Below are 23,055 nucleotides of genomic sequence, written 5' to 3'. Positions count from 1 at the left end.
TATGCTACTTGCTACAAATACAAGCATACTGGTTCCTCAAATACAGCATTTATGTTGTTAAAAATGTTTTATTTTGTTCATTACACAACCTGTCCCTCAATGGGACGATTCCAAGCGATTTCCAGGAAAAAGTCCCTTTCACGCATTGTGTTCTTGCGCGCCAAACAGTTCGGTTTTAAAACGCTTATAACTCGTGCTAGAATGAAGATAAAGCTACTCTGTTTTCAATTTTGCGGTCCTTTATCGTTGATTTAAATTAAACATTAAGCGGTCTTAAATCAACGATAAAGGACCGCAAACTTGAAAACAGAGTAGCTTGATCTTCTAATTCAAGCGTTAGTCATTCCCGAATTCCAACATGTCATAAACACAAAATCAGACTACAGCTCCACTTAGATACATGTATACAGTGAATCAGATTAGCGCTTGATAATGCGAAGGTACAAAATGCTCATTCGCTCACTTTCAGCAAGCCCTAACAGATTACACAATTGTCTGGACCCGTGTTTCTATACTTAAACTGTACACAATTCTAATTACAATTAAAATATCTGAAGTCATTGTAACTACAGTTTATGATATAGTGTATAAACAATCTCTGTGACCTAACCAAAATTCCGTTGCAAAGTGTAAAAATACTGTTAATACACTTCCCTAAATTTACAAAAGGCATAACTTGATATATGAACCTGCTTTCTACAATAATGTATTAAATCTGATTTTCAGAATTCAACATCCTCAAAACATATATTTCCGCAAACGTCTGACATTTCCTCTACACATGACCCTTTGAAAATGACCAATTAAAAAACATGGCTCATCAAAACGTGTCCAGTCTGAACGGATCGGTGACGCTTACACCAAACCAAATTATCTGCACATCTCACTCTTTCATCTCCTGTTTCTTATCCAATTTATTGTATATACATGCAACACTGGCTTCTTGTACGTTTAGTATATATATTGATGTATCTTGTTTGTTACAACTCACCTGACTAAGGGGCAAGGAATAGCCCAGAAACGTTTTGACATACAATTAAGAAGACGTTGTCATGCATAATATTTGCCTTTTACAAATGAAAAATATTATCGCCATTGATTTCTTCTTACAGTCTTTCTACCCGAAGTTCTTTTCCTGGAAACAGAAGTATGGAAGAGTATTTGGGTAGGTGTATCGTACAAAGTATGTTCATTATCTCATACCACCTGTAAAAACCGGGTTAGAAGGGGTTTTCAGCCACCCATGCTGACTAACGGGATTGGAAGGGTCAGGCTTGTGATTTGGTTAATGCATGTCATCGTGTTACATGTGCGTACATGTAGGTCGATGCTCGATATGTTCATCTCTGGGTTGTCAGGTAAACATTCGCATACTTAGGGACCGCCTTCATACAGCTGGAACATTGCTGAGTGCGAACAAACCTTATCCCATACACATACAAAGTAGCATGCAGATCATACACAGTACTAAAGGACGCTCTGGAATCGCAGGTGTCGGATTTTACTAACCTACATTAACTAGTAGGTTAGAAAATAGATTGTCAATGCTCAGTTCAGAAACGAAACCTAGGCTATAGGTTTCGTATAGTCCCATTCATGTTGATATTTATCAACACACACATATATCTTACAAGTACTGGGTGGTCATATTGATAAAAGTGATCCTCTTGAACATAACTTTGGTTGATGCGTGATAAAACCTCAAACTGATGCAAGTCCTGGAAGTTTAGCACTTCGTTATGATTAGAATCACAATCAGAGTGATTCTGGGACTGGAACTGATGATTACTGGGTTCTGGCACGCCTAGGGGCCGCAACTCTGCACAGTGAATTACGACGTCACGGGGCACTAGAAGAAAGACATAACTCCATTTCCTTCATCACGTGTTCGGATGCCCAATGGCCATGGTTGATTTCTATGTGTTGTTCTAAAGTATGATAAGATTGGAATATGTTAGTGAACCTATGTATAGGATTATTTGCATGAAAGCACCCCTCCCTATCAATGCAGTATTTGAAACAATCTTCTTTGTTATCGTTATCACGTTTTATCATGCATGTCTTTCAATAGGATCTTCATGGGGAAACAAAAAGCTTTAGTCATATCCGATCCGGATATTCTGAAGGAGGTCTTTGTCAAAAGTTTCAACACATTCAGGAACCGGATGGTAAGCAATATTACTTGTTAAGTAGTTTGACACTGAACAAATACTATCTGCAATACGACAATTACGCTGTTATAATACAGATTGAAAAGAGAAAGAATCGTCGAAGATGTAATCAATTCTGTTGCTCTGACGGCACGCACGATGGAACTTATGAAATAATGTAAACAATGAATGTTAAAACTTGGACAATCTGCTCAAACAATACACTTGTGTTGTACTGCGAACTAATTATAGATACAATGTACTTTTTCCCAGAGAGTCCCAATGATACCCTTTCCGTTAAACCTGGGGTTGTTTTTTCTGGACGATGCCCACTGGAAGAGAGTCAGAAGCATCGTCAGCCCTGGTTTCAGCAGCAGCAAACTTAGACTGGTGAGTCTTCCTCTGTACAGGTAAAGTATATTATAGTGTTTTATTTGTGATATCTTGTGATATCTTGTGACAATTGTGACACATCATCGTACTGAAAGGAACATGAATGGACCTTTAACAGTGAATGGAATTCCATTCCACGTGACACAAAACGAACTGCCAGGTCAACCCATGCTTTGCGATGTACACAAGAAGAGGTTTTGTTCAGTCCCATATTTTGACCTGTTTATAATGATAGGTTTGTGTTTTGTTGGCCTTCGCCTACTGGACTTGCCAATGGCCCCAGTTTACCATCCATGAGATCATTTGCCTTCTGAAACTGGCGATCTTTCAAAATGTCAATGAGCCGTAGTAAAATTCGGTGGTGGCAATTGATGGCAGGTCGGATGTTTTCCATGGAGTTATATCGATATTCGTCATCTGTGTCCGAAACAGGGATAGTTTCTGCACAGGAGGATCTAATCAGTTCTGCAAGTTCCATAGCCTCAATTCTTTGCCAGTCCGTGTTTCAAAAGACCAGTCAACAATCGAAAATGTTACTTTAAATAATTAGTCTGGATCAGATAATTCATTTGACGAAATTAGGTAATTTCGGGCAACCCGCAAAAATATATACTAGTATTTAAAACAAAACCTACCATAGAGCATTTCTTTCGGTTCAGTGTTTAGTGTTTTTAGGGTTGGTGCTCTGTGTCGTTGAGACTCAAAGCCCTTCATTTTTTTTCAGTCGTGATTTTGAATTATGGACTGGGTAGGCATGGCAACGACTTCAGGTTCTGCGTCCAGTGGATGTTAAAAGACTTTCAGAATCTTTCGTCGATAGTCAAAGATCATCATCGTCCATGCCTGTGTGTTGATCTTTCTGAGCCCTTTCCGGTTTTGATACATGAAAAGGCCAGTCTATTTGGAAACGTTCGTAGATATCCATGTTGATTTGAAGTTAGGAATAGTAGAGGATAGAATACTAGTAAGTTTAGAAAGTTTGACACATTTTCCTTATTCTGTTTTGTGTAGTAGTCTGCACAGATCATTGCTGTGTTCCTATTGATTAGTTTGAACTTGTGTTTTTACATTTTTGTAGTCTCATATATAAGTGATAACGTTTCAATTGGTCGTCAGTTTGGTTGAAATACCTCCTAAGTAGTTCTTTTCTATTCTGTAGATGTGTGGTGCCATCAACGAGTGCGCAACGACTCTCGCTAATAACTTCTCAAAGGTCGCTGGGAATAATAAAGCGGTGAATATGAAAGAGTAAGTATTGTGGTTACATGTTAAGTTGTACTGTTACTTCGGGGAACGGTTTTATTGTTTTAAAGGAACTACATACACACATTTGTGATGCATATTTTAAATTTTCTTTTAAAGCCGTTGCCGAAGGCATACAATTTACAAGATTTATAGTTTGGCATGAAATGCATGTGGACCCGTTTTTTTGTAAATATCTCTTCATCCAATGACCCAATCGATCTTAAACTGTGGATGTTTTGTCAGACAACCTAATCACGTTGTAAATCACCGATTTTATGCATTTGTATTAAAGAATTTGTCTATGTAACTGTCAACAAAATAAACAGGAGAACGCAGAATGCTTGCAGAGGGAGGGAGCCAATGACCTGTAACAGCGTCAGTGTTGGGTCATAAAGGTCAATGCACGTGCAGTTCATGATAGTTACCCGTGCACTGCACAGTGATAGACCGTTTGGATCATTCACATTGACTACTTCTAGCTGTCATCATGAAAGCTTATTCAGATGATGCTAAACGTTTAATTAGAAATGTGTTGAAATTTTTTTTAAAAGAGAGCAAACGTAGCAAACCGATTTATAAGGTGTCGGATTACATGAAACTACAACTTTTGCTCATGGAATGAAAAGAACATCGTGCTAAAAATTGTGAAAAATAAACCAACAACCAATAAACAAAATCTTGTACAAAAAGGTAGGAATCCAAAGTTAGATTTTTTTGACATCAGGGTCATCAGAGATGTCATTCGCCGGCTATTTGCAAAATTTAAAGATTTTAACCTGCAGAATAATTCTAACTAATGGGTTTTGTGGTTAATGTTGAACAACTCAGAGAAACAAACTCCGTATGATGGTTAACAGTTGGCACCCACCTTACCCCATTCACGACCTGTGACACCTCTTCATACCTGTCACGTGCATAGCTGACCTACATTGACGAACGTTGACCTTTATGACCCAACACTGATGCTGTTACAGGTCATTGGCTCCCTCCCTCTGCAAGCATTCTGCGTTCTGCTGTTTATTTTGTTGACAGTTACATAGACAGATTCTTTAATACAAATGCATAAAATCGGTGATTTACAATGTGATTAGGTTGTCTGACAAAACATCCACTTGCACAGTTTAAGATCGATTGGGTCATTGGATGGAGAGATATTTACAAAAAAACGTGTCCACATGCATTTCATGCCAAACTATAGTATTCTTTATTTCAGAATTTTGTTAAACAACTGGCTTTGTTGTGTTTGTGACGGGTGCCAGAGATGCTCCAATATACACTGGTCTGTTTGCGAACAGTTGCTGTTACTACCATGTTATAGTGATTCATAAGCCCATGATTATGATAGTGTACAAAGGAAACTGCTTTTAAAGGAAGTTTCTTATGAAAAAAGTTTTGACTTTTATATGTTCAATTATTTGCGTTAGAAGGGATGTCTTTACGCCATATATACTGTGTATAAAATTAAAGAAAACTTTGTCTTCATGATGAAACCAATCAGTGTCGGTGCTACAAGTAGGGCAGGTCATGCTTAGCCTTTTCACGCAAACTTTGAGTCAGCACTAATGTCCTGGGTCCAACCATGGAACTGTCAGCTATTTTGTGCCTTTCACTCCATAAATATTGTTCCGTCGGTTAATCGTGACTGGTTATTCTCCGGCGTTCATCTATGTGAGTAAAAACACCTTCCAATGATTTCAAATACAAAATTTCCAACCGACCTGTGAAGATCCTGGTTAGAATTGATCTTCAGCAGCCTGTGCCTGTAGTAAGATGCGACTAACAGGGTGGGTCAGGCTCGCTGACTTGGTTGACACATGTAATCGTATCCCAATTGCGTAGATCGATGCTCATGCTGTTGATCACTGGATTGTCTGGTCCAGCCTCGATTATTCAAAGTCCGCCGCCATGTAGCTGGAACACTGCTGCGCGCGGCGTTAAACAACAAACCAACTAACTAAAATCCTATTCTAAACCATGAAAATGTATCTATAATAGGGGTTACTTTGTTTGTAAAGGTAACTATAATATTGTACCTGCGTGCTACTAACGGTATCGGATGGTCAGGCTCGCTGACTTGGTTGACAGGTCATCGGTTCCCGATTGCGCAGATCGATGCTCATGCTGTTGATCACTGGATTGTCTGCTCCAGACTCGATTATCTACAGACCGCCGCCATATAGCTGGAATATTGCTGGGTGCGACGTAAAACTAAACTCACTCATTCACTCACTGCATGCCATGAGAAATTCCACACCATTTCCATTTTCAATACATTCAACCTCCTCAACATTTGGTTAAGTACATGACTGACAGGATGAAATGTCTTGTGGGCAGGCAACATAGTGGCGTCACACAGTTTTCACATCAAGGAGATGACGCTCAAATATTAGGTTCCCCACTGTGACTAGCCACACGGTAGGGTTGTTGCTCAAAGCAGTGGCTGATGTACATGGTTCAGACTGGACTGTTATCAGGCCGCTGGAGTGACGTCGACTGAGTGAGTGAGGAAATACCCATTTGTTGACTCCTCAGATCATCTTCGCCTTGGTTAACACTATCATGTGTCACAAAAAGCCATGAGTTCTTGTGAGTAGTATAACCAATAATAATTCATAATATAATTAACTAATAAATTATCACGAGTTACTTTAACGTTATCCCTTTCAGATACTTTGGAGCTTACGCCATGGATGTCATTTCACGAACTGCCTTTGGTGTAAAGGTTGATTCCCAAAACGACTTCCACAACCCTTTTGTTGCTAATGCTCAAGAGATATTTAAACATACCAAGGAGCGAAGATTATTGCCGATAATAGCAGGTAATGTGCCCCTCACCTTGTTGAAGTTGAGCATACATGATAGGTTTTGTGACTTGATTAAGTAGAAACACTGTTTTACCATTTTTACGAGCATGCTCTCAGCCTGGCATATACATCAGTTTATCTACCGTTTCTTTCAATGATACATCTGATTCTTTTCTCGTGGTGCACTACAAAGGGTTTGAGTATTTCTTCAGAGGTGTTCCGTCAATGTTCACATTTATGGATGTACTAATGTCCTCTCCTCTTTCAGGTTTAATGCCGAGACTAGCACGGGCCTTAAGGAAGCGCGGGTTTGGAATCTATCCACAACGCGTCATGACATTTTTTCAAAGAAACATCACAGAAATGATAATACAGCGGAAACAACGAACGATGGAACAGCGAAAGGTTATATTACAGATGATAGTGTTGTCATCACAATAGTAAATCCTGTTTCGGGACAGTCCTAAAATTGTTTGAGTACCAAATCTGGTCTTGAAATGCAGATTAGCACCATGGCTATACAAGTGCAGATTAGTTCCTTTTAATTAACTGGCTACTTAGTTCCATTTGATCCCTATATCATATATACAGTGCATCTATCGGATTATAGGTCAAACACACCTGGCCACAAGACAAATATTTGAAGGATTAAAACAACAACATTTGCATCAAAAACAGACAGACGACATCCTGCAACGATTGCTTGACCCAGCATTAGACGCACTTAGAGACGACAATGGTTACGCTGCAAATCGAGAGAAGTCCAAGAAAGATACAATCAGAGGTAAGTAGAGACATACGCCACGGTTAGTAAGTTGTTTAACACCATTTTGGACAGATCAGCAACTGTATCAGTTATTATGTTGCAGTGTAATATAGTGTGCAACAAAGTTCCAAGTGAAAAACATGATACATGTGATTTGAGGGCCAATGGTGTGCTGTATTTAGATTGTGCTATATGTAGACTTGTGCTTCAACCCAATCACCAGAGACACTGAAACAACGTAGAAAGATCTGGAAGGTGCTGCATGGAGCTTATTCCTGAATTATTTGTCTTAGTATAGAATTTTCTGGCATTGGTTTCTTAGGAAAAAGGGAGCTGCTAACTTCCTTTTATTTCAGTCTACAATATGACCATCATTTTGTGCGATCGTTCTCTACCCTGGGATAGTCCATTTATTGGTTTGTAAACTTAGTTAATTTTAGAATGCATATGTTGATTACATCATATCTCTTCATTGTTTGTTTCACAAGAAGTTCCTTAAAGGACTGATTCCGGATGAACTTTAAGTTTCAACAAGCAACACACTATATATCCTATACTTCATGCATGTGCCTGCAGCTGATGGTAGGATCTATTCCAGAAATGTCCTGAATGACCCTGTATGACATGACATCATTTGCGTACTCTGTAGTACAAGAGTGACACCACTGTCGCCATTTTCAGGTCTATCGACAGATGAAGTAGTTGGCCAAGGCATAAATTTCTTTGCTGCTGGATACGAAACAACGGCGTCAACACTGACCTTTGCGTCGCACAGCCTCGCGGTGAACCCGGATATCCAAGAGCAGGTGTACCATGAAATCAAAGAAATGCTTGGAAATGTCAGTAGGAGTCTCTTTACCAGCACCTTGGTAGATCTGATAATGGCTATTATTAACATCATCGTAACATCAGAATATTGACGAATATCCTCGTAGCAGACTTGCGCTTGAGAGATACTTCAAAAAAGTATAAAACCTTTCCATTGTCGACAGACATGTCTACTGACTGTACATATTTAGTGCTGGTAGCTTAACAATCACCAGCCCACTAAATCAGCCGCGGTAGCTGAGTGGGTTAGATGGCTGACTTTGTGTGTTGGCGATTAGGTGCCTGATTCTCAGGGTGTTTGTTCGAATCACAGATGGGACTAAGCCAAACAAAAGTACTAGAATCTGTACTTTACTGAGAAAGTGTAATCCCACATATAACATGTTACATTTGTCCACATTCTAAATGGCATTGTGTATTCACCGTTAGCATGTATATATCACTATCAAACCAATATATTTAACGCTCAGATGAATACTACAGTACATATTTCAGCGTGACGACATAGTTCAATATCATTAATACGCAGTGTCAGACTTATAAGGCATTTGACAAATACATCATGACTCTTAAGTCTTTTCAAAGCAACGCGACAGGTGAGTTTACAGGTGTACGAGCGTTAAATGAGATTCTGTTTGAAGAACTAGATAAAGCAGCAACAGTCAGACTCTAGTCTGTTTTCCTACAGGAGGAACCAAACTACGACAACATTGGGAAACTGAAGTATCTGAACAACGTCATCACTGAGACGCTCCGACTCTTCCCACCAGTTATTGCGTGAGTTTAAAGAATCGAAACATACAGTTGTTTCCCTTTACAGATGCTTTTCGAGACTCATACCCTGAATAGGATAGGCTTTCACAAACGTTGTTGTGCTCATAGTCAGATTGCTGTCATCTGTATTATTGATAACTTTGAAGTAAAACTGACGACAAAATGATCAGCATGTCCTAGCCTACCTTGTCTGTAACACCCACCTGGTTAACTGTTAACTGTTAACTGTTACCTTGATTGTACCAACTCTAGTTCGTGTACACAAATGAAAAAGTGTCATTCAGACTTGACATACATGCTTTTTACTATGTGTTTAAGGTTACATCGCAGAGCGTCTGAAGCTATTCAGATCAAGGGGTTGACAATCCAAAAGGGACAGACTATCTTTATCCCCGTGTTTGCCATGCAAAGAGACCCTGAGTTCTTCAAGAATCCATATTCCTTCAGTCCAGAAAGGTAATGCGAACCGCTGGACATGGCTAACGAGGGATATTGTTATAGAAACCATCGCACATAAGTTCCAATCAGGGAACGGTTTACTGAAACAACATTCGCGTTCTGAAAACATGGCCACTGCGATGACAACAGCCGTCATATGTCTATTCACGTGGAAATTATTTCAACAGTTAGGCAAAGAAAAAGGTTTACACTTAACTCGCCCAAGAACTTAGTGCTTTTATATATTTGAATGCAAACTTCATTCTATTCTTAATAAGAGAATGCCAGGGGCTTACACATGAATTTTGCTAAAAAAAATGAAGTTTCTAATTCTTGCAAAAAATACCTCATATGCTATCTAAATATAAAGCCTTGTAACCTATCGGGTTTACACGACAAAATAGCTTGCAACGCGCCTGCATGCTGATCGCGGTGACTAAGATTCAGTGTCAGGTTTAGACCACCCATGCTAAACGTGTCATGTTACCGCGCTGTCCAGTGTTACTTCATAGTGTATTGTCTGTAATACTGCAACGAGCTGGACTTAAGTACTTCCCGTGGATATCCTGTTTTCATCACATGGAGCAATTACTTGGCATTAGTGTAAACTAGACAATGTTATAGGCTGGTGGACACCGTCTCCTAGTCTGACTCACAGTCCCTCATTATGTTCCCTGCAGCCTAGTCCTCCCTGCAATGCAAAGCCCTAAATGAAGCAAGTCTAGATTTCCCCAGGTTCAGGCTGATTCTCTGGCCTCTCTGGGGCTCCTTTTCAATTTTAATGGGTTTATTTGTTACAATCAAAATTATATATATTCAGAGACTAAGCGTTAATCTAGCCCTTTCCTCAAGGAGATGGCTCGGACACTAGCCACAATGTGTGACGAACCTCGTTATCTCGAACCTTGTTATCTCGAATGTACCAATATCTCGACGATATTTTGTGGTCCCGAAGCACACTGCATATAATAATGTGTCCATTTATATAGCGCCAAACTCCACATTAGGTATGCTCATAGCGCTAACAATCAATAGCACTGCACATTGTTACCCCGTATAACCCAAGCTACCCGTTAGGCGCTAGAAGCCACATTACTTTTTCCACCGGGTACCCATTTTCCTGCTTGGTGAACAGCATAACTTATATATTCGCCCACTTTACGCCCGGAATCGAGATCAAAATAAAAAGCGCGTCCAAACTACGACTTTACAATGGATATTTGTATCTATATCCTGAAGTTAGCAGTTGGAAGACAAACAGTTGTGGGAAACGAAAATGATATCTAGTACCTTTTCCCACACACTGACATCGTTGAAACGTATAGTGCGTATGCCTGTCTATGATAATGTTACTTCATCTCTCTATGTGCTTTAGCCTCGTTGTCTGAAATGACCGGACATGGTGAAGTTTCAACACCGTCCCGCTAAGTATGAGACGATGTGGGTTCCACTTTACATGTGAGATCTGAACTGGGATATTTGATACTATCGATGATGTCTGAGGTTATTTCTCGTTTTTATTTTCCAGACATGATGAACACTCCCATCCGCTTTCCTTCCTAGCTTTTGGGTACGGTCCGAGGAAATGTATTGGGATGCGTCTAGCTCTGATTGAGGCTAAAATAGCCCTGGTTCATCTTCTGAGAACTGTGAAGTTTGAATGCTTGCCAGACACACCGGTATGATTAATTCCTATAACATCATTCATGGTCTTCACCACCACAATTCCAGTCACAACATCACTCCTTTTCTTTAACCTTCATTGTTAGCTGTGAGAATAATCGCTCAGAATCTGAGCTATATTCATTGTCGTAACTATAAGACTGAGGACCCTTACCGATTCTATCATCCTCAGTAGCAAATGTACTGTAAGTCCCCATGGTCCCTAGTATGGTGATCTGCCTTCAGCTGTTGGGTTTTTATATTGTCCTGTCATCTATAATTGAATTGTTTTAAATTGAATTACTAGTTTAATTTATATCTGTGAAAATCTAGTTGTTTTACTGTCTTTCGTTGACAAGTGTTTTTAAATTTACCTTTAATTATTATAAATCTATAACTTGTTTTAGTCACGATATGGCAGAAATATTGCCGATGTGACTTTAAATCTTAACTCCCTCACTCACTATCATCACAGTCACGTCCAACACTTAGTGATGCTGCTGGAACATTCACCTCATATGGTGTTGATTTCAGGGGACGTGTATTTAAAGCATCCAGACGGGCATTGAGAAGCTAAGCTCTCACGTGACCTTTCAGTACAATCATTTTGAATGTGTATTCTCCTGGTTTAGGTATCAATAACTGACTGAGTGCCTGTTTTATTATCATACTCATCCCTACCTGCACTTCAACATGATATTATGAGCAGTGAGAAGAATGTAGTGGATAGCAATCATGTCCCAAACGTGTTTCATTCCATTGAGCATGTTAAGATCAGACTACCCTAACTTCATAACTTGCTCTTTCGAAAGTCCTTATAGGCTAAGGGTCATGAATGGACAAAATCAAAATACTACTTTGTGTAATATATACTGACGTAGGAAAGAAAGTAAATACTTTGTTCTGTTAGAAAAAACCCATACGTAAATAGTTTGAAAAAAGGTACAAGTTACAAAGATACGTTGCCACAACACCCAGAGATATCGTACTCAGTTGCGAAGTTACCAGCGGCTCACGTTCCTAGCCCGACGTAGACGGTTTAGTCGATGTTGACGGGTTAATGACATGCCCCGAAATGGTCGATAGGTCCTGGTGCAAACAGCACGCAGTTGTCTCATCACTGTGTTGCTTCTGATTCGATGACCTGACACTGTTGATGCTGATGGCGTCACTGTCAGCATCCGGTTGCAAAGATGGAAAATGCGCAGGTGATTGTCATCTTGCCGGGTGGTCATTCTCGGTCTCCCAGTTCGAGGACTATCAGATGTCTGACCCGTCTGGTTGATGCGTCTCTTTAGTCTGATGATAGTCTTGTACAGCCTAACGTTCTGACAATATGGCCGTTCGAAGCCTCAATCTGCGTCTAATGGCTCGTCTCTCGTTCCGCCGCTGATTACTTTGGCATTTTGGTGTGTTCCTCCAGCAAACAATCACCAGGGGCGTAGCTACCATCATAAAAAAAGCCAGGGCTTACACATGATTGTTGCTTCAAAAAGGTTGGGCAAGCCCTCAATACTGTCTAAATATATTAAAGCGTTTCAACCTATCGGGCTTACACGAAACAATTGTCTTGCTACGCGCCTGATCACAATCGACTTTGTTTTATACTGTTCGCTCAAGACACAATCACGATTTTCATGATATTCCCTTCACAGAACTTGAAGGGACATCTGTGTTGTTTTGGCAACAAGTACACAATGTTTGTAACACTGTCAAAACATTTTCAAAACGCTCTTTTGTACGTCAGTGTTTTGTGTTCAGCGCTGACGTTCCATTGAGACATGTCTATAAACGTCTCATAAACGGCAAACGTGGACTTTAAGAAGACTATTGGTATGCTGTTGTCTCTACAGGGGAAACTCGAAATGTAGTTACTCTGGCTCGTAAGGCATTCTTTCGGTATTTCTCAGAATATGATGCAGTGATTAGATATGGCAGCATCAAATTCATCTTATCATCATAATATTCATCTTATCATCATATATTCATCTTATCATCATATTCATCTGATAATCATATATTTATCTTATATTTCCATCTTATCATATAATCATTTTATGCTCTAATGACATCATATTCCTGACATGCTTTCATGAAATAGACATGATATGTCATCATGACATATTTACGATATTCTTTAATGACTTTCATATCCATTGTTTTCTTTCCTGATATCATATTACCTCATGACCTATCTAGGACGTCTCAGTGTATTGTGGGGCGGTGGGGTAGCCTAGTGGTTAAAGCGTTGGCTCGTCACGCCATAGACCCGGGTTCGAATCCCACCTTGGTACAATGTGTGAAGCCCATTTCTGGTGTCCCCCGCCGTGATGTTGCTGGAATATTGCTAAAAGCGGCGTAAAACCAAACTCAGTCAGTCAGTCAGTCTGTGTATGGTAACTATTTTCTTCAACATGATACACATAATCACTGTCATTCTGATATGACTTGTATACCGCGCACTGATTGTATGTTTATGTACTTTTTCAGGAGGTTTTGACGTTTAAGAAAACCAACTTTCTTCAAACTGACAAGGAGATAAGATTGAAATTATCTTCGAGATGCTAAATTTTCAATGATAGACAGAACGTTTTACTTTATCTTAATCATTTGAATTAATAACATCTTAAATACTATATTAACATAATGACAGTGCTATTTCGCATTTGAATTCATGTATTGTCTGATAAAAATGTACATGGGCATCTCCAAGTGTCGGTGTTCTGTATGCCATAAAGTGCTGTACCTAATAAATATGAGTGCTACTTCGAACGATCTGGATTATGTTTGTTTCTTTATTCTGTGGGTGACGGGTGGGCAGGACATGCTTACCCCTTACAGTTCATACAACCCCTTAACCAACCCAGACTCTCCAGACACAAAGTGTCGAATTGGAGAGGCGCACTTGTAAATCCACATGAATCCTCTAACAAAACCGCACAGTTTGCTGTTACTCCTCAGAAATTGGCAAGATACCATCCAAAATAAAAGCTTGAAGAGCACCAGTATCCCCCAAAGCTGTAATGTAGTTAACATTGGGACTGTCGCCTTTACATTGGAACGAAAAACACGCGTTCATCTCTCGCACCAGACTTGATGCCTTGTCTACACTAGCTACCTCTTCATTAGCCGAACCACAAAAGAAACGTTTAAGGAGAGAGCGTTTTACACCCATGTGTCAAGTGTCATGGACATATCTATAAGTGGGCTCTCATGCAAATCAAGATGTATCTGAAACTGAACTGAGAATCAGACTTAGAAATGTTAGAACCAGAATTGTGGACTGAATGCATTTGACGGCTTAAAACTAACCCCTTTGAGGAAGCGAATAATCATCGGCCAAAGTAGCTGTCGGGTGTAATGGATTCGTTTTCTGCACATCTGGAAGTCCTAACCGTCCCGGACACAATCCTCAAGAAACGCCAACAGCCGTCAACCCATTACAACTACCATTGCTCTCCTTAGAAGTAACACCATAAATCTAGCAAACGCCCTTAGTTTTAGCCGTAAATACATTTCATAGCAGTATGATCCTTAATTCTAAACTGTAAGAAACCCTCATAAGATTAAAGAAGGGTAGAAGAAGTCCAATATGCATGAACAGATCAAACAATCTATCAATGTTCTAGGTTCAGACATAAAAGATATAAGTCATAATACATAGACATAAGTCTGTGAATATATTAGGATCAGCGGAAGTTCTTATTGCCTAATCCAAAGTTCCCTCTCACCATTTATAACTTTCTTTCACATTTCAGTTGTTTCATTGAATCAACTGATTTGAATTTTTGCTTGCTTAAACTGGGTATGACCGGCAAGTGTGAACATTAAACCAAAGGGGCGAGAATATCAGTGATTAACTGAACATAAAATAAGAAAATATCACATGTGAAGGTTCTTAGTTTTATTAACAAATAACAACGTCAAATACATATACACGGGTGCACAAAAGAGACAATAAGTAAGTATGTGGTATCTATTATGAAACGTAAGACATATAGAAAACCATACAAATTTCACATCATCAATATCGCTGCAAAATAACCATTAACTAATAAGGGTAATGGGATGAACGACGTCACCTCATCATTTAGTTACTAAATATTTGTAGTTATCAGAGCTATTTCTGATAAATGCTGCTTGTTTGTCCTGTGAGTTTAGTTTTACGCCGCTTTTAGCCATATTCCAGCAATATCATGGCGGGGGACACCAGGAATAGGCTTCAGACATTGTACCCATACACCGTGAGTGGGCATGTGCATGCCTCTATCATCTCACATAAGTTCCAGCGGTTACTGACGATCACATTGTATTGTCGAAGCTGTTGCAGTATTATAAATAATACTCTTTATTTCCTACTGTCTTCATTTATACATAGTAGACAATGTAGAATTTCAGCCACAATTTTCACAAGTTTGGTGTACACTTCGGTTAAGGATCATAGTACATGTGTATATACAAAACATGCGTTTGCCATCTCATTACCACCTCTATTGCATCCGACCAGGCACCCATTCGCTGCAAACAGAGGCTTGTTCATATTTCAAGCAAGGTTGCTGGCATACCAGTATGAAAATAGTGTCATCGACAACACATATATTTATTGATATTATTCCGCATATCACCGTTTTCATCATTTCCAACCACGTGTCAGATCTTGTTTTGTGAATCATCACGTGTTAACATCTTGGTGAGATTTGGTGCCTCTCAGCTCATTCCCGTGAAGATCCGAGTTAAAATTGGTCTTCAGCAACCGATAGTTGTCCTGGTTCCCGGTGTTAACGTGCACGTCACGCCCCTTGATCGAGCATTAGATGCGGTGATTTATTTATATACAAACACACTAATCAACACAAAACAACGCCACGCCAATATCACCACCATCTCGACCACATCCGCAATCTCCATCACAGCAAAATGCAGCTCCACCATCACATCCACATAGACAACAATAAACACTTACACAAAATCACAACTATTTATGTTACTACCTAGCTGTAGCCAAATGGAACAAGTAGTAGTAGTAGTAGTAGTAGTAGTAGTAGTAGTAGTAGTAGTAGTAGTAGTAGTAGTAGTAGTAGTAGTAGTAGTAGTAGTAGTAGTATAGGGATTACAGACGTAGTGAGTTGCGGGCTATTTCACAAGGGCGGATCACTTTTCACTTTTGTTATTAACCGACGGTCGTGCTTCTATAAACGTTGGAATACTTCACAGACAGCATATGTCTGAATGTCCTTTCAGCCCTAAGTGGATAATCCGGCAGATACCGTGGAGACCACCGTTTGTTTCGAAGACGAAGATTCGTCAGATGTACTGGGATTAGATTTCTTCTCAACATGTTCACATCCGAACATGTTCTTGGCTGTGGCTAAAAACTTCTGACTCATCAACATGTAGATGACGAAGTTGCAGGACGAGTTGATGATCTCTGTGAAGACGTTGGCGGCGGTGAGGAGGATAGCGAGGTTGTGGTTCTTTCTTCCAACGTGGATATCAGTGATCACGTGACGAACGATCATGAGAATATTTCCTGGAGTCAGACAGAATACGTACAGACAAGAAATGGCAACGAGCATCTTTGTCAGCTTCTTCTCCTGCGCGGAGAAGTCCTTCTTTCCGGATCCGGTTTCAGATCGCCAAGATTTCTGCCTTCGAAGGGTACAAATGACAGCGATCGTTGACAGTGCAACGAGATAACAAGGGATCTGCCGCAGTGCAATGCTGAGAGCAATGTCACCATAGCATTCGAAGGCTCGATGGTTCTCTTCAAACATCTTGGTGGTCTCGAGATGGATGCGCGTGCGGTTGATGCTTGTGTCGTACTCCCAGCGAGTTTTGTACACGCAGAACATCGGCGTGATTAGTAGCGCGATGATCACATAGACGCTGATGACACAGGATCTCATCCGCTTGGCCGTCAACCAAGTCTTCGCCTGCAACGGTTTCAGAACAGCGATGCATCTCTCGATTCCTATAACCATAGTGAGAAGGCTGGTGACGCGACCGAAATACACAGAGATGAAGTGTCCTTGCGGATGAAGTAGTGCAGCCCAATTCTTACCGATGACCTCGTCCATCCTTGTCACAAGACATGACGCCTTTTCCATATAAGTAGTGAACAGGAACATAGTATCTGAGACAGCCAGAGCGAAGAGGCAGATGTTGGTCTTCTCCTTGATACCTTGGCGTATGAATACCAGCAAAGTTATCACGTTCCCGATCAGACCGAACAACACCACGGGTGGCACCAGGCCACAGTCAATGATAGTCAGGCCTAAGTCTCGTTGTCCTGCTGTGATGATGTTATCGGGGTTGTTCCATGGGATGTAGGATACGGCGTGGTGGTCGTCCATGTGTTCCTCGTGATGGTCGTCCGCGACCTCCACGTGGTCACCATGGTGCCTATGATCAAGGTCCCTGTGGTGATCCATTGCATGTGTCACATTTTCGAGTATCTCTCCGATCACGTGACTTCCGGTTACAAGCACGGATGTAGTTACGTTGGCGATAGACGAAGCTGTGTGCGACATCTTTAATAGCTCAAAAGTCTGAAAAAGAGAGGAAAGCTTAAACTGAAGATTGTACATTGACTTCAAATATAGTCTAATCATAAAAGTAACTACGACTACAGATATTCCATTATTGTGTTCAAGAATGTTATCTATTAAAAACTGAGAAACGTGGGAAAGAAGGATCGATCATAGCTTCCGATAAGTACAGGGTCAAGTGTGCCGGTATTGGTCGAATTCATAAAATTCCCTCGATAATTCTTTAATTAAAAAGCAATCAATACTTCGGTAATTCAGGATATTCGCGTTGATCTATTCTATTACTGACATAGGAGATACTGGGACAGATAACAACACGTATTTGATATGGACACCTTTTTAACATTGAAGAAGTAGTCATCTATACGAAAGGTTCGTCAGGTTATTCTTCCATAAACGTATGCTGTGATTACAGAAGGACAGTGTGTCAAATCTACACTCAAGACACAAGGACTTCAGTTTCATTGGCCATGATAATGCATCGTCAGGTGTTATAAACAAACCCATGTGCAAGCGGTAATAAATATAATCGTCATTGCCCGTGTCACGACAAGCACTAATAACTGGAGCGCAATGTCTTTGGCAGGTGGAAGCCTAGATTTGAAATAGTTCTCTCTACTCCGAACCCAAAGGCTATTTTTCAAGAAAAGCTTTATATATAATGTATGATGCTTTGTAATGCGTGGAATTCCTGTTGCTTGGATTATAACTGCGTGTTACATAAACTTTGTAATAAAAGATGAAGTAATGCGCACAGGCAAGGGTATATTTGGTTGTGATATCCCTACAAACATCGGGACGAATCTGGTATTCGAACCCTTCGAAAATGGGAAATTGTCCTACCCGGCTAGTGCAAGGCTATACGAGGAATTACGTCGTGATATTTGACCAGGCCACCTGTTTTCCCTGGACCCTTTGTAAACTCGTCACTGTGAAAACATTTTCTTACATCATTTCATTATGTCCCAGTGTATTATAACAGCTTATTATTGGAGGAAAGCCATGCAGGTCCTCCTATGTGTAACACGTTGAAATAGATGACACAGCTAAGGAACGCAACTGGTCCGGTAGTTGTTGCACCGTGGAAGACTGGGTGACTTCGCTAGATGTTTCTATCTAACACAATAATTATTCCGTCTGTTCATTCAAACGGTCATATTTGTACTCATGACTCAGAGAGAATAACAACATCCCTATTATAGGTTAGAATGATTACGCTTGTTAAAGTGTCTCATTGTCTGTGTTTTGATAACATTAATGTTGTGGTACGATTTCTAAATTATCTGTAAAGGAGATGTCGATGTATGTCACAAACGGGCGAGGTTTTAGTTCGACAGCATCCGCAACATTTTAGAATTGAGCAGAACGTTAAGAAGATTTAAACTTTGTTTATTTCAACATGTGCATGTTTCGTTGCACGAGAAAACTAGATGCAAAGAAAATTACAAAATTGTTTAAAAGGTTTTTAGGAAATATGTATACATGGTGTATAGAGGAAAAAAGCCAGATGGATGACACTGGAATATTTCAAAATTTACGATAACCTTAAGATTTTTAAAACAATTAAGTGGACCAAAGAGAACTATTATCCTACCTCCTTTATAGAACAGTAATCATATAAAAGGTACATTTCTCCACATGGTGAAGCTAACAGATTAAACAGTCTCCGTTGGGGTCAGTTACGCATAAATATGGAAATAATAAAGATCAGATAGTACTTTCAAGTGCCCTTGCCTTTTGAAAATACAGACCTCTTTGATGTCAGTTATATACCACACTTTGTTGTCAACAAAAATATACTGCATTGGCCACAGTCCAGCCTATGTGAGTTGCTGATCGTGTCGCGTAATCATTAACACATCCACCTACAACCGCGACAGTGAGTGTAGGAAATATATATATGTGTATGTATCGGCACATACAACCTTTGTAGAAATGGGATAAATAAAGCAATGCACATGCATTTCAACAGTGGTGTGATACAAGGTGGATACCAACATGTAATATCGTAAACCAATAGCCTACCCCACCGAACGTGAGTGATTTGTTTTTTACGTTTTGAGCATTATTAGAGATCTACTTTGGCTTGTCATTTTGTTTTAGGAGAAAAGACCGTAGTGACTCAATGTCGAAAATATTGACCACATTGAAGAAGCCCTGTCGAAAAAACTAGAAAGTAAAGACGTCCCAAACAGCTACTAGACTGATCTGATATAACGACCGCCGGCATTTAGTAATTTGGAAGAGCGTGTTATATACAGTTAAAATATATAAATATCGCTTGGTTTGACTACTTAGGTTTAATAGTAATGATCAGATGTTCAACACGTTGGATAGCGATACAGGAAACCGTCAAACGATGTAACCACTACACTACCCCAGCGACAGCAGCATGGAGGTGTGAGTGAGTTTGGTTTAGTGCCTCGTTTAACAGCGAGATCTATGTGGGACGAAACCTCGGTATGATGCAGGTTACTTTGGCGAAAGCCACGAGCAAGGGTTTGGGTCCGACAAACCTGTAACAATTCTCAAGGCGAACCCTTGATGTTACCTTTTACTGGATATATTCAGTACTCTCTATGATTATTTCATACATATATGCTATAATAGAGAGAAACATCCCATTGGCTTCAAGTTGTCGTCAAGTGGATAAAGACTACGATACTTTATAATACAAATATAATCCATTTAACTGTTCCCACGTGACGCAAAATTGAATTTCCGAACGGAGTAAGGAGTGGCATCAATGTATTAAACAGATTATGTGTTATTAAAATCTCGTAAAATAGACAAGCGAAAGATTATTGCTCTCGACTTACCAATCGCTCTTGCAAAGGACGGATAACTTCTTCGTTCTAAGTTATTTCAGCCGCCAATGTCGTTCCAGTCTCCAGCACTGTGTGTGACAGTAATCAGTTCCGGCTTTTATCCAGTCCATTAACAAATCAAAATCGCCGACGTCCGTCATTCAAGGGCGTCACGTGACAATAACATGCAAATGAGTTATTGAACCATGGTGTACCACCAATCAATACCATGATTCTCCAGTCGGTCCACAACTTGATTGTAAACATAATACATTTCATATTCTCATTTTGAATTTTTTGCTACATATTACTCCATATTTGCAAATCAGCAATTATTTGGCTTGTTGGCCCATTTTAAGCAATAAATATAAAACTTCAAAACTCATTAGACATGTTATGTTGTAAAACTACGTATTTGAATATACATGTAGATTAAATGTACGTTAAGCTTACATATAGAGAATCTCACCCGAGTGTCTTCTGATATCAAATATATCTCCACGAGTTGATAAAGTTACAAATATCCGAGGCTTGCTGATGATATTTTTACTTTTATCAACGAGTGTTGATATATTTGATATCAGAAGACACGAGGGTGAGATTCTATTTATCATAAAAAATCCTTCTTCACTAGTTTTCAATGAAAAATTTACATCTCTGAAGACTGTACTACCATTAGACTTGCAGTGCAGCGATGTCATAGCATTGTGACGTCATGAAGTTCATGACGTCATAGCATTGTCAGAATAATATGAATGTAATTAACAATATTTCAGGGTAAAACAAGATAACAAAATTTACATTTTTTTGCCTATATGAAATGTGCACGAATTTATATTATATATATGTTTCAGATTTATTACTAGCTGGTCTCTTCTCTACTAAAATCTCTACTCTGCTAAGTCGGGCGATGTATCATTATCTGTTGTTTCAGTTCAGTGCATTTCCTGGGCTATCCTATTACCTAAAGAGGGGCGATGAGGAGTTGTTGTTTCAACAATGTGTGGTAGTATTGGGATGTGGAAGTTTTTGGATATAACCTGATTCTCCAGTCGGTCCACAACGTGATTGTAAACTCACGCGTCGTGTTTGTTATTAAGATGACATGAACAATATAGCACTTATATTTAAATGGCACATAATATTCAGCTCGAAAACGAAATATATATCCTCGTCAATCTCAAGGCCAGACTGACTGACTGACTGAGTTTGGTTTTACGCCACTTTTAGCAATATTCCAGCAACAACACTGCGGGGGACACCAGAAATGGGCTTCACACATTGTACCCATGTGGGGATTCGAACCCGGGCCTTCGGCGTGACGAGCCAACGCTTTAACCATAGGCTACCCCACCGCCCCCTCAAGGACAGAAGGCACAATAGGTCATTGATGGTCACAGGATACTCTTTCACTTCCCCAAAACACACCTATGAATGGAGGAGACGAACGATTTTATTCTTTCAAAACCTCCTTTGCACTGTGACATCGAGCGTGTCTGGCGAAAACTTGGTTTTCTGGCCAAACCTGAGGACAAATTCAATTTTTCCAATTTTTTTGTTCTGAATTAAAAATCTTGAAATGATCAAATTCGATGGAAAACACTGACGTGATCATGTATTTATTACACATGTGATAATCAATCCATTATCGCCACTTTCTAATTATCTTCTATGAGGCAGAATCTTGTATATGGAAAAACCTTGTTAATTGAACACCAATTCTTGATTATCACCAACCTTCATATATCTTCATTGGTTTAATGAAACCTATGATGATGCCCATATCTTTATTATTACCAATTCCCTATTATTTCCATTTGTGTCTTGTATAACGTCAGTAATAATAGCCGGTGCCTTTGTGTAGCTTAACGATCGCAAGAAGCCACGGGTAAAGGTGTTGACAACCAATAACTGGCTTGACATTACCCACGTGTAAATTAAATAATCAATATTTGCTTCATATCGGGGGTGTGAATGTTGAAGGAAACATGTAACTAGTAATATCCCAGGAAACGATGCGCATGCGCGTACATCTGAGAAAGCGCCATGACTGTCACTTTAAAAATGGCTTTAGATAATACCAGATAAGATAAGATAATACTTTATTACGCAAATGGGAATTTAAGTTACAGAAAACAAAGCAAAGCATCAGCAAGTGTTAAAAGAGACAAATAAAGCACAACCATGCATGGATTTGACAGTTATAATAAATAAATAAGCACAACGTTTTAGATGTGTATAAACATAATTAACATGATTAAGAAGGCTAATACTAATACTAAAGATGATTTGGCACTTGAAATTGGCACCCAACTGTCGGATGTTAAAAGGGCACATAAGAACATGGAAAGAGTCTGATGATATGTTAGAAACATGGGAAAGGAATCTCTCCTGTTGAACTGCATCAAACCGTGGTAATGGAATACTTGCTGTTTTGTTGGCCTGATTTACAACTCTGTTTAGTTTATTCTTAGCTTGGATGGACAGAAATGTAAACCATGCTTGAATAGGAAAAGTAAAATCGCTTTGGATAAAAAAGATGTAATGGGGGAAAAGCATTGTTTCAAAGTAAAGTCTTTGCTGGTATCTTGTATAAATGAGGTGAATGTTAGCAGACCAATTTATATTAGTGTCAATCAC

At 39.5% G+C, this 23,055-nt stretch overlaps 1 protein-coding gene across 1 annotated transcript; it reads left to right on the top strand.

Annotated features, from left to right (window-relative positions):
• Positions 1-1,118: 1,118 nt before the first annotated feature.
• Positions 1,119-13,837, top strand: LOC124264470 (cytochrome P450 3A13-like). Its single transcript, XM_046699210.1, has 11 exons — positions 1,119-1,165; positions 2,072-2,168; positions 2,424-2,540; positions 3,703-3,791; positions 6,456-6,607; positions 7,305-7,376; positions 8,040-8,197; positions 8,875-8,963; positions 9,279-9,416; positions 10,927-11,077; positions 13,551-13,837. The coding sequence occupies exons 2-11, from the start codon at positions 2,079-2,081 to the stop codon at positions 13,626-13,628; spliced, it is 1,134 nt and encodes a 377-aa protein (XP_046555166.1). The 5' UTR covers positions 1,119-1,165; positions 2,072-2,078; the 3' UTR covers positions 13,629-13,837.
• Positions 13,838-23,055: the final 9,218 nt, after the last annotated feature.

Source organism: Haliotis rubra, unplaced genomic scaffold (assembly GCF_003918875.1).
Source record: "Haliotis rubra isolate DU_JTF1 unplaced genomic scaffold, ASM391887v1 Scf926, whole genome shotgun sequence".
In the NCBI taxonomy this organism is placed as follows: Eukaryota; Metazoa; Mollusca; class Gastropoda; order Lepetellida; family Haliotidae; genus Haliotis; species Haliotis rubra.
This window is presented reverse-complemented; position numbering and strand designations above follow the sequence as displayed.